General features: G+C 46.3%; 1 protein-coding gene across 1 annotated transcript; it reads left to right on the forward strand.

Annotated features, from left to right (window-relative positions):
- Positions 1-1,993: 1,993 nt before the first annotated feature.
- LOC123120820 (ankyrin repeat-containing protein At2g01680) lies at positions 1,994-5,145 on the forward strand. The gene is made up of 3 exons (XM_044540807.1): positions 1,994-2,191; positions 3,271-3,753; positions 3,863-5,145. The coding sequence occupies exons 1-3, from the start codon at positions 2,029-2,031 to the stop codon at positions 5,143-5,145; spliced, it is 1,929 nt and encodes a 642-aa protein (XP_044396742.1). The 5' UTR covers positions 1,994-2,028.
- Positions 5,146-12,390: the final 7,245 nt, after the last annotated feature.

Genomic DNA, 12,390 nt, shown 5'->3' on the forward strand with positions numbered 1-12,390 from the left:
ATCCTTGCAAAATAGTTTCATACTTGTTCTAGGTAAAGCAAACGTTAAGTGTGTGCAGAGTTGTATAGGTGGTCGATAGAACTTGAGGGAATATTTGTTCTACCTTTAGCTCCTCGTTGGGTTCGACACTCTTATTTATCGAAGAAGGCTACAAACGATCCCCTATACTTGTGGGTTATCAAGACCTTTTTCTGGCGCCGTTGCCGGGGAGTTATAGCATGGGTAAATATTCTCGTGTGTGCTTGTTTGCTTTATCACTAAGTAATTTTTATTTTTTGCTCTTGTTTTCTATCTCTAGTTATGAGTAGGAAACGCAAAATACCAAAAAAAATAGTTGTACCTATGGTTGAAGAACCACCAAAAATCTATCATACTACTGAAACTTTCTACTTGGATCGTCTTCGATCCATTTGTGCTCGTGCTGAAAACCCAACTAGCTTAGTTGAGGGAAAATCATTAGATGAGCATGCTTGTTTTGTGCGACACCGTTTATCTCAAGAAGGGAAACTTTTACAGCATCAAATTAATACTATGCAATGCTATGCTTGGAATTTATGTGAATTATATGATTTTACTTGTTGTTCTGAAGACCCTAAGAAACACCTTCCCTACCAATGTGAGTTTATTGATAATGGAATCATATCTTCTTATGCCAAAGGTGTTTATAATTACTTTGATATTGAACAAATTAAAGAATTTGTTGCTTTTAAGGATGCTTATGAAATTGCTTCTTTGATTGAAAAATATGATGCTACTCTTTACAAATCTGAAAATCTTGCCATACTTAAATATTGTTATGATAATTATGCTTCTAATGCCTATGTTAAACCATATATTGAGGACTCCTCCGCTATCCAAGAAGAGACTAATATTTTGCAGGAGTCTATGGAAGAAGAAATTCATGAAACTGCGAGCTCATTGGATGAAAAAGATGATGAGGAGAGCGAAGAACAAACGGAGGAAGAGTGGATTATCTACCCGTGCCCACCTTCTAATGAGAGTAACTCTTCAACTGATAAAAATCCCATAAGACTAATTTGATGCTCTAGATGTCAATATATTTTTCTATGGACTTGATCAAACTAAAACAAGTTAAGACATTGAACAAACACATAAATTCAATTATTTTGAAACAGAGGTATAGTAGTACGTTTTCGGGGATTTGCTAAATGAAGAAAAATATAAAAAAATATGGGATAGAAGATGCGTCTCGATTTTTAGGATAGGTGATCTAGAGTCTTTAGCTAGGTACTACATTCGTCCCGTTTTACTAGTCCCCTTGTATTTTTAGTCAAAATTTGACCAAATATTTGATTACTAAAATATTAATACATGCCATAAAACATTATACTGTTAGATTTGTATTTGAATGTAGTTTTCAATGATATCATATTTTCTATATATGATTATATTTTATTAGTTAAAGCCATGATCAAAATGTGGCCTAAAATACGAGGGGACTAATAAAGCAGAGGTAGTAGTCAATTCTTCGACGTGACGTCCTACTTTTTTTTTGGCATGGGACATGACGACATACCTGACGAGTCCGATATAACAGTCGTTCGTTTAATAGTCAAAATTTCCACGTGTCCCGTCTAACAAGCCCCACATTTACTGTGGCTGGACAAATGTATGGTGCAAACGAATAGTAGTACCGTGTGTGTGCGGTATGAACCTATAGCGAGAAAACAACACGGCCGATATTCTCCTGGCCGAGGTTCAAGTTTTATTCCTGACCTCGGACGCACAGGAAGGACCTGCCAGGTCGTGCGCGCACCAGAGCAGAGCCGCTAGCTGCCACAGACGCGCGCTTCCTGGAAGGCTGGAACCTACGTACAGGTTCAGCAGACTGGAAAAATCCAATGCAGGTAACTTGGGCGACTTGCCATGCATGCATCCATGGCGCTCTCTGAGCAGGTTGCTAGACTTTTAGAGTCGTCCGCTAATCGCTATATATATCCGTTTCGCACGGACCGGCCCCATACCTTCAATACTTCAGGTGGCGCCTCTGATCCGATCGGAATAGGCATGGACCTCCGGCACCACGCCATCCAGCTCAGTGCGAGTCCTGGCTCGGCGGCTGCCGCGACGCTGCCCGGCGATGGTGGCACGATGAGCTCCCAGCTGTACCTCACCGTGTGCGGGGGGAAGAAGGAGAAAGCCATGGCGCTGCTTCGCCAACACCCTAGTGGTAATGTTTACCTACCAAACTGTTGGATTTTCCGTCATCTGTACGTACACATACTTGTCAGTGCACAATAGCTTTTTTTTAGGGGGAGCCAGTGCACAATAGCTAAATGTAAGTCGCCTGAATTTATAATTTGGGTCCGTCGGATTTCGAGTGAAGAAACTAACAGCCAGAGAGAGAAGGAAGGAGCTTGCCGGAGGAAAGAAAAGAGCTGGTCGGAGAAGCCTCTGGGTCTATCTTAGGGTGGCAAGCGACCCCATCAACTATCTTAGGATTGTGGGGGTGGTGCAGATTCACCGAAAAAAACCGCCCATCCCCGGGGCTAGAGGGATGACCGGGGGCAGCAAAAGCATGGCCGTGAACGGCGGTTGAGGGAGGTGGGCCGGCGAGGCTGGCGCAGGAGCGCCGGCGGCCACGGGCGGTGGTGGCTGGCGGTCCGGCAGATGGTTCGTGGGGGCGGTTGGGGAGGAAGCCGTCGGAAGGTTGAAAAGTTCGAGAGGTTGAAGAAAGGATCCGGATGTTCGTTTTGCATCTGACGGCTGGAAAGAATCGACAGACCCAGTTTAAGTAATCAGTCACACCTAGCCACTCTCATATCCATGTACCAAAATTTATGGAAGTTCATTTTTTTACAGTTCAACTAAAGCATTGAAACTTGCTAGAGTTTGGCTGAAATCCTACCGAAGTTTCAGAAAATATATAAAATTTCAAGTCATGCCTACGTTTAGCTCAAATTCATCACGAGTCACCGATAGTTTGCAAAACTTGCAAAAAGAAAGTGTCACCATTATATTTTGGCTGCTACAAACAATTCGAAGACCCACCTTCATTGTTTTGTTGTTGGGTTGGGCGGGTCATTGACGAGGACCTACTTTTGTCTCATGATACGTTAATAACGTGTCTAGATATATTTGTATCTAGATAAATCTAAGACAACCTTTTGAGACTAAGCAAGTATTTTGGTGCATAGTTGATTGACTGAGATTTCCGAAATCTTTCTCGAAATTTCATTCAAATTAAATGGGAACGCAAGTTTCTTTTTCTCTCGGAGGAAGCCCCCATATATATTTGAATTGTTTCAGGCATACACCACGTCAGCGCGGAGAGGAACACCATTCTTCATTTAGCCGCAGAGCATGGCCACGACGAGCTAATCCAAGAGCTTGCCAGCTTCGGGGACAAGAGCTTGCTGTCTTCCCGGAACTCGGCTCTGGACGCGCCTCTGCACTGCGCTGCGAGGGCGGGGCATGACAAGGTCGTATCCCTCCTCGTCCAGCTCGCCCAGGACTGCGGAGATGAGGGCACCTTGTGGTGCAAGGACGAGGCTGGGGACACGGCCCTTCATCTGGCGGCGAGGCTCGGCCATGGCGCGGCCGTTGAGGCTATGGTCTCCGTGGTGCCCGACCTGGCCTCTGAGGTTAACGACGCCGGCGTGTCGCCGCTGTACTTGGCGGTGATGAGCAGATCGGTGCGAGCCGTCAGAGCAATAACGAGGTGCGGCGACGCGTCAGCTGCCGGCCCGAGCTCGCAGAACGCTCTGCACGCCGCCGTCTTCCAGGGCTCAGGTCAGCTTGGTAGCTAGCTTCTCCTTGATATTCTAATTTCTAAAAGTACATGCATAATTGTCAATGCTCGGCTGATATGTACTATTGCCATCGATGTGAACATTGTCAGAAATGGTCAGGCTGCTACTGGAGTGGAAGCCATGTGGCCCATCCCTGGCTAGCCAAGCCGACGGCACCGGCAGTACTCCGCTGCATTTCGCTTCGTCCGACGGCGACCTCTCCATCGTACGTGCCATCCTGAGCGCCGTGCCGCCGTCGGCGGTGCACATGCGGGACTCTGGCGGCCTCTCTGCTCTCCACGTCGCGGCAGGGATGGGCCACGTCCGCGTCGCCGAGGCGCTGATGAAAGCCTGCCCCGACGCCGCCGAGCTGAGGGACGACCGCGGCGGAACCTTCGCGCACGCCGCGGCCAGGGGAGGCCACTCCAAGGTCGTGCGGCTGGCCATCAAGAAACCGACGCTGCACGGCATCCTCAACACCCAGGACAGGGACGGCAACACGGCTCTCCACCTGGCGGTGGCCGCACGCGCGCCGGCCGTGGCGGAGGCCCTGATGTGGAAGGGGAAAGTGCGAGCCGATGTCATGAACAACGAGGGGCAGACGCCGCTGGATCTCGCCGCGAAATCGACCAGTTTCTTCTCCATGGTAAGTCTGGTGGCCACACTGGACGCATTCGGCGCGCAGTCCCGTCCTCAAAGGCGGGACCATGTCCAGCAATGGAACAACCACGACATAACAAAGGCGATAGAGAAGACGTCCGACAGCCTCGCGGTGATCGCCGTTCTCGTTGCTGGCGTCGCCTTCACCGCGGCCAACAATATACCCGGGTCGTACGAGCAAGATGGTAACCTCAAAGGCATGGCAGTCCTCCAGACGAAGGCCATCTTCAAATGCTTCATTATTCTGGACAGCCTCGCCCTGGTGACCTCCGTGCTCGCCGTGGTCCTGCTCGTCTACGGCAAGGCGTCACGCTCCGCCGGGTCGTGGAAAACCTTCACGGCAGCGCTGCACTGCCTGTGGTTGTCCCTGATCAGCATGGTCCTGGCATTCTATGCGGCTCTGGCAGCCGTCACGAGCACGAGGGCGGTCCACGACATCAGCTACGTCATCATAAACGGTGCCCTTTGCCTGATGTTAGCCGTGGTCACGCATTTGGTCAGCCCTCGCGTGTCCTACCACACACTGTGGAAGTACCTTTGGCACCAATGTGGCTTGAAAGGACGTCAAGGTGTCATCCGTAGGCGTATCAGGCAGCAGTATCCAGTTGTCGGTGCTTTCGTGCGCAATCTGCTTCTGTTCAGGGCTGTATATTATGTTCTAGTGCCTGCTGGTTTTGTCATAGTCTGGGCACTCGGTGACCGTGCGGCAAGAGAGATGAAGCAATTGATGTAAGTATATTTTAAATACATATTTCGTTTAAATATTATCTTTTCAATCAACAGGGCTTCGCCCCGCCCTGGCCCCATTTTCACTGAAACGAAACGAAACGAAACCGTACACAGTTCAGTAGTCCAGAACTAAAAAATAAATAAGAGGTAATATTACCGGAGTTATAGAACTTGCGCTCAATATTCAGTTTGATGTTAAAATTTTAAAAATATGGACTTTTTTTTAAAACGAAACAAAAGACTTGCCATTTTCATTGATTAAGAAGAAGAGAATTGTTCGGTTAATTGTCAAAAACTAGGCTAAAACTGATACAACACAACCCATATAACATGGGCACCAACGGCCAACCTGGCCCCCGACATGGAACAGAAGCCATGACGGCACATGCCAACGGATAGTCACACACGCAAGCAAACGTCAGCTTCGACTTTGGCGACGAGCAACACAACGGAAATATGCAGCACTTGCGACGACCATGCCCTCCGCAAACGACTACCGAATGCATGTCATCTTCACCACCTGGACTCGCTCCAACGCAGCTCCGACTTCAAAGCAACCACAGAAGAGCACCTCGGACACGCCGGGAAGAACCGACTACCGAAGACCACGCCGCGACCCAATGTCAGGACCCCGATCCTAAGTCACACCGATCTAGCATGTAACACATCATATCACTTTGCGGCCTCACGCACGGTATTCCACGGGTGCCACCTTACCTGGCCCATGACCGTTTGCGCCTTTTGGCTCACGTACATGATAGTGTCGCTAGCATCCATATGACAAAGAACCCGGGCCGACATGACTAATCGTGAACCCAAAGTGGCACTAACTTATAGGGACAGGCATACATGACCCAGCAACGAACGTGTCGGTCATCAGCGAGTGAATCCGGGCTGTAGCAGCTGGGCTAACAGGACTCCGGGAACCCGGGCTGTAGCAGGCTAGCAGGACTCCGGAAGTCATCGCGTGACATTTCCCCGAAGGGACAGACACAAGAACGAAGTGGGACACATGCCGACCAGTCTGAGTGTTCCGGAGCAGTAGTAACTGAGCTAGCAAGACTCCGGTAAACCGGGCTGTAGCAGACTACCATGGCTCAGTGGAAGCACCAGACTACATTTTCCCATAAGAGAGGTCACCAAGGATAGACAACTAGGTTGTCGGATTCCACACATACCAAGCATTTCAGTCATACACACAATATGCTCGATATGTGTAAATACAACATGACATCACAACAAAACTCTACGACTCAAAGTATTTATTCAATAGGCTCCGAGGAGCGAGATATTACAAACATGCGTCTCATGACCCAGCATTCAGAGCATACAAGTCAAAGCACATGCGAAAACTTAACATGTCTGAGTATAGACATCTACAACTGAAAAAAGGCTGAGAAGCCTGACTATCTACCAGATCCTGCCGAGAGCACAAGATCGTAGCTGAGGTATCAAGCTAAACGTCGAAGTCCACACGGAACTACTAGCGAGACTGGAGTCTCTCTGCAAAACAATAAATTAAGCAAACGTGAGTACAAATGTACCCAGCAAGACTTACATCAGAACTAACTACATATGCATCGGTATCAACAAAGGGGGTGGTGGAGTTTAACTGTAGCAAGCCAGCTTTGACTCGGTGGCTATCCTAAACTACGACTGCAAGTAACTCTTTTGAGGTGGCGCACACGAGTCCACATATTCACCATATCAATACACCACTATGGATCCGCTCCCGTCTCCCTACGAGAATGCCATCCATAGCACTCACGCTTATCTTGCGCATTTTAGAGTATCCACTTTCACTTGTCTATGAACTGTATAGGCAACCTAGAGGTCCTTTACCGCGGACGCGGCTATTTGAATAGATCATTTATAACCCTGCAGGGCTGTACTTCTTCACACATGTTATCACCACTTAGCGTCTGCACACGACATTGTTGGGGAACGTAGTAATTTAAAAAAATTTCCTACGCACACGCAAGATCATGGTGATGCATAGCAACGAGAGGGGAGAGTATTGTGCACGTACCCTCGTAGACCGAAAGCGGAAGCGTTAACACAACGCGGTTGATGTAGTCGTACGTCTTCATGATCCGACCGATCAAGTACCGAACGCACGGCACCTTCGAGTTCAGCACACGTTCAGCTCGATGACGTCCCTCGAACTCCGATCCAGCCGAGTGTTGAGGGAGAGTTTCGTCAGCACGACGGCGTGGTGACGATGATGGTGTTCTACCGACACAGGGCTTCGCCTAAGCACTGCTACGATATTATGAGGTGTAATATGGTGGAGGGGGGCACCGCACACGGCTAAGAGATCAATGATCAATTGTTGTGTCTATGGGGTGCCCCCTGCCCCCGTATATAAAGGAGCAAGGGGGGAGGCGGCCGGCCAAGGAGGAGGGCGCGCCAAGGGGGGAGTCCTACTCCCACCGGGAGTAGGACTCCTCCTTTCCTTGTTGGAGTAGGTGAGAAGGAAAGAGGGGGAGAGGGAGAAGGAAAAAGGGGGCTGCACCCCTTGTCCAATTCAGACCAGAGGGGGGTGCGCGCCTCCTTCCTTTTGGCCTCTCTCTGTTAGATCCGTCGGGATCGGTTAGACTAGATATTCCGGTAGTTCTTACCTTCTGCTTGTGGCTCGAGGAGCCACCGGTGCCGGCCATGGTGACGGTGGCCGGTGTTGGCAGAGAGTAGTGGGCGAAGTGATGGCGGCGCTTCCCATCAGCACTGCACTAACCCTAGATCGGTAGGGGATTAGGTGGGGTGTACGGTGTTGTGACGAACCTCGTGATGCGAGCCGCCGGCCCCCACCTCTTTATATAGTGCAGGTGACAGGGGCCCGTCAACCATAGTCGGTTGAGCACCCCCGATCAGGGCGCAGATCTAAGGGCCCGGTGGGCCGTTGGGCCCACACGGTGGAGATCATCCTAACACTCTCCTCTATTCCCGTATGGCCCAATAAGGCCCAATACTTCTCCCCGGCGAATTCCCGTAACTCTCCGGTACTCCGATAAATACCCGAATCACTCGGAACCTTTCCGAAGTCCGAATATAGTCGTCCAATATATCGATCTTTACGTCTCGGCCATTTCGAGACTCCTCGTCATGTCCCTGATCTCATCCGGAACTCCGAACTCCTTCGGTACATCAAAACACATAAACTCATAATATAACCGTCATCTAACTTTAAGCGTGCGGACCCTACGGGTTCGAGAACTATGTAGACATGACCGAGACACGTCTCCGGTCAATAACCAATAGCGGAACCTGGATGCTCGTATTGGCTCCCACATATTCTACGAAGATCTTTATCGGTCAAACCGCATAACAACATACGTTGTTCCCTTTGTCACCGGTATGTTACTTGCCCGAGATTCGATCGTCGGTATCTCCATACCTAGTTCAATCTCGTTACCAGCAAGTCTCTTTACTCGTTCCGTAATACATCATCCCGCAACTAACTCATTAGTTACAATGCCTGCAAGGCTTATAGTGATGTGCATTACTGAGTGGGCCCAGAGATACCTCTCCGACAATCGGAGTGACAAATCCTAATCTCGAAATACGCCAACCCAACAAGTACCTTCGGAGACACTTGTAGAGCACCTTTATAATCACCCAGTTACGTTGTGACGTTTGGTAGCACACAAAGTGTTCCTCCGGTAAACGGGAGTTGCATAATCTCATAGTCATAGGAACATGTATAAGTCATGAAGAAAGCAATAGCAACATACTAAACGATCGAGTGCTAAGCTAACGGAATGGGTCAAGTCAATCACATCATTCTCCTAATGATATGATCCCGTTAATCAAATGACAACTCATGTCTATGGCTAAGAAACATAACCATCTTTGATCAACGAGCTAGTCAAGTAGAGGCATACTAGTGACACTCTGTTTGTCTATGTATTCACACATGTATCAAGTTTCCGGTTGATACAATTCTAGCATGAATAGTAAACATTTATCATGATATAAGGAAATAAATAATAACTTTATTATTGCCTCTAGGGCATATTTCCTTCAGTCTCCCACTTGCACTAGAGTCAATAATCTAGTTCACATCGCCATGTGATTTAATATCAATAGTTCACATCACCATGTGATTAACACCCATAGTTCACATCGTCATGTGACCAACACCCAAAGGGTTTACTAGAGTCAGTAATCTAGTTCACATCGCTATGTGATTAACACCCAAAGAGTACTAAGGTGTGATCATGTTTTGCTTGTGAGATAATTTTAGTCAACGGGTCTGTCACATTCAGATCCGTAAGTATTTTGCAAATTTCTATGTCTACAATGCTCTGCACGGAGCTACTCTAGCTAATTGCTCCCACTTTCAATATATATCTAGACCGAGACTTAGAGTCATCTAGATTAGTGTCAAAACTTGCATCGACGTAACCCTTTACGACGAACCTTTTGTCACTTCCATAATCGAGAAACATATCCTTATTCCACTAAGGCTAATTTTGACCGCTGTCCAGTGATCTACTCCTAGATCACTATTGTACTCCCTTGCCAAAATTAGTGTAGGGTATACAATAGATCTGGTACACAACATGGCATACTTTATAGAACCTATGGCCGAGGCATAGGGAATGACTTTCATTCTTTTTCTATCTTCTGCCGTGGTCGGGCTTTGAGTCTTACTCAATTTCACACCTTTTAACACAGGCAAGAAACTCTTTCTTTGACTGTTCCATTTCGAACCACTTCAAAATCTTGTTAAGGTATGTACTCATTGAAAAAACTTATCAAGCGTCTTGATCTATCTCTATAGATCTTGATGCTCAATATGTAAGCAGCTTCACCGAGGTCTTTCTTTGAAAAACTCTTTTCAAACACTCCTTTATGCTTTGCCGAATAATTCTACATTATTTCCGATCAACAATATGTCATTCACATATACTTATCAGAAATGCTGTAGTGCTCCCACTCACTTTCTTGTAAATACAGGCTTCACCGCAAGTCTGTATAAAACTATATCCTTTGATCAACTTATCAAAGCGTATATTCCAACTCCGAGATGCTTGCACCAGTCCATAGATGGATCGCTGGAGCTTGCATATTTTGTTAGCACCTTTAGGATTGACAAAACCTTCTGGTTGCATCATATACAACTCTTCTTTAATAAATCCATTAAGGAATGCAGTTTTGTTTATCCATTTGCCAGATTTCATAAAATGCGGCAATTGCTAACATGATTCGGACAGACTTAAGCATAGATACGAGTGAGAAACTCTCATCGTAGTCAACACCTTAAACTTGTCGAAAACCTTTTGCGACAATTCTAGCTTTGTAGATAGTAACACTACTGTCAGCGTCCGTCTTCCTCTTGAAGATCCATTTAATCTCAATGGCTCGCCAATCATTGGGCAAGTCAATCAAAGTCCATACTTTGTTCTCATACATGGCTCTCATCTCAGATTTCATGGCCTCAAGCCATTTTGCGGAATCTGGGCTCACCATCACTTCTTCATAGTTCGTAGGTTCGTCATGGTCTAGTAACATAACCTCCAGAACAGGATTACCATACCACTCTGGTGCGGATCTTACTCTGGTTGACCTACGAGGTTCAGTAATAACTTGACCTGAAGTTCCATGATCATCATCATTAACTTCCTCACTAATTGGTATAGGCGTCACAGAAACTGGTTTCTGCGATGAACTACGTTCCAATAAGGGAGCAGGTACAATTACCTCATCAAGTTCTACTTTCCTCCCACTCACTTCTTTCGAGAGAAACTCCTTCTCTAGAAAGGATCCATTCTTAGCAACGAATGTCTTGCCTTCGGATCTGTGCTAGAAGGTGTACCCAACTGTCTCCTTTGGGTATCCTATGAAGACACATTTCTCCGATTTGGGTTTGAGCTTATCAGGATGAAACTTTTTCACATAAGCATCGCAACCCCAAACTTTAAGAAACGACAACTTTGGTTTCTTTCCAAACCACAGTTCATAAGATGTCGTCTCAACGGATTTAGATGGTACCCTATTTAACGTGAATGCAGCTGTCTCTAATGCATAACCCCAAAATGATATTGGTAGATCGGTAAGAGACATCATATATCGCACCATATCTAATAAAGTACGGTTACGATGTTCGGACACACCATTACACTGTGGTGTTCCAGGTGGCGTGAGTAGTGAAACTATTTCACATTGTTTTAACTGAAGGCCAAACTCGTAACTCAAATACTCTTCTCCACGATCAGATCGTAGAAACTTTATTTTCTTGTTACGATGATTTTCCACTTCACTCTGAAATTATATGAACTTTTCAAATGTTTCAGACTTCTGTTTCATTAAGTAGATATACCCATATCTTCTCAAATCATCTGTGAAGGTCAGAAAATAATGATACCTGCTACGAGCCTCAATATTCATCGGACCACATACATCTGTATGTATGATTTCCAACAAATCTGTTGCTCTCTCCATAGTTCCGGAGAACGGCATTTTAGTCATCTTGCCCATGAGGCACGGTTCGCAAGCATCAAGTGATTCATAATCAAGTGATTCCAAAATCCCATCAGCATGGAGTTTCTTCATGCGCTTTACACCAATATGACCTAAACGGCAGTGCCACAAATAAGTTGCACTATCATTATTAACTTTGCATCTTTTGGCTTCATTATTATGAATATGTGTATCACTACGATCGAGATCCAACAAACCATTTTATTGGGTGTATGACCATAGAAGGTTTTATTCATGTAAACAGAACAACAATTATTCTCTAATTTAAATGAATAAACGTATTGCAACAAACATGATCAAATCATATTCATGCTCAACGCAAACACCAAATAACACTTATTTAGTTTCAACACTAATCCCGAAAGTATAGGGAGTGTGCGATGATGATCATATCAATCTTGGAACTACTTCCAACACACATCGTCACCTCGCCTTTTACTAGTCTCTGTTTATTCTGCAACCCCCGTTTCGAGTTACTACTCTTAGCAACTGAACCAGTATCAAATGCCGAGGGGTTGCTATAAACACTAGTAAAGTACACATCAATAACATGTATATCCAATATACCTTTGTTCACTTTGCCATCCTTCTTATCCACCAAATACTTGGGGTAGTTCCGCTTCCAGTGACCAGTCCCTTTGCATTAGAAGCACTTAGTCTCAGGCTTAAGACCAGACTTAGGCTTCTTCACTTGAGCAGCAACTTGCTTGCCGTTCTTCTTGAAGTTCCCCTTCTTCCCTTTGCCCTTTTCTTGAAACTAGTGGTC

The sequence above is a fragment of the Triticum aestivum genome, chromosome 5D, assembly GCF_018294505.1.
Source record: "Triticum aestivum cultivar Chinese Spring chromosome 5D, IWGSC CS RefSeq v2.1, whole genome shotgun sequence".
NCBI classification, from domain to species: domain Eukaryota; kingdom Viridiplantae; phylum Streptophyta; class Magnoliopsida; order Poales; family Poaceae; genus Triticum; species Triticum aestivum.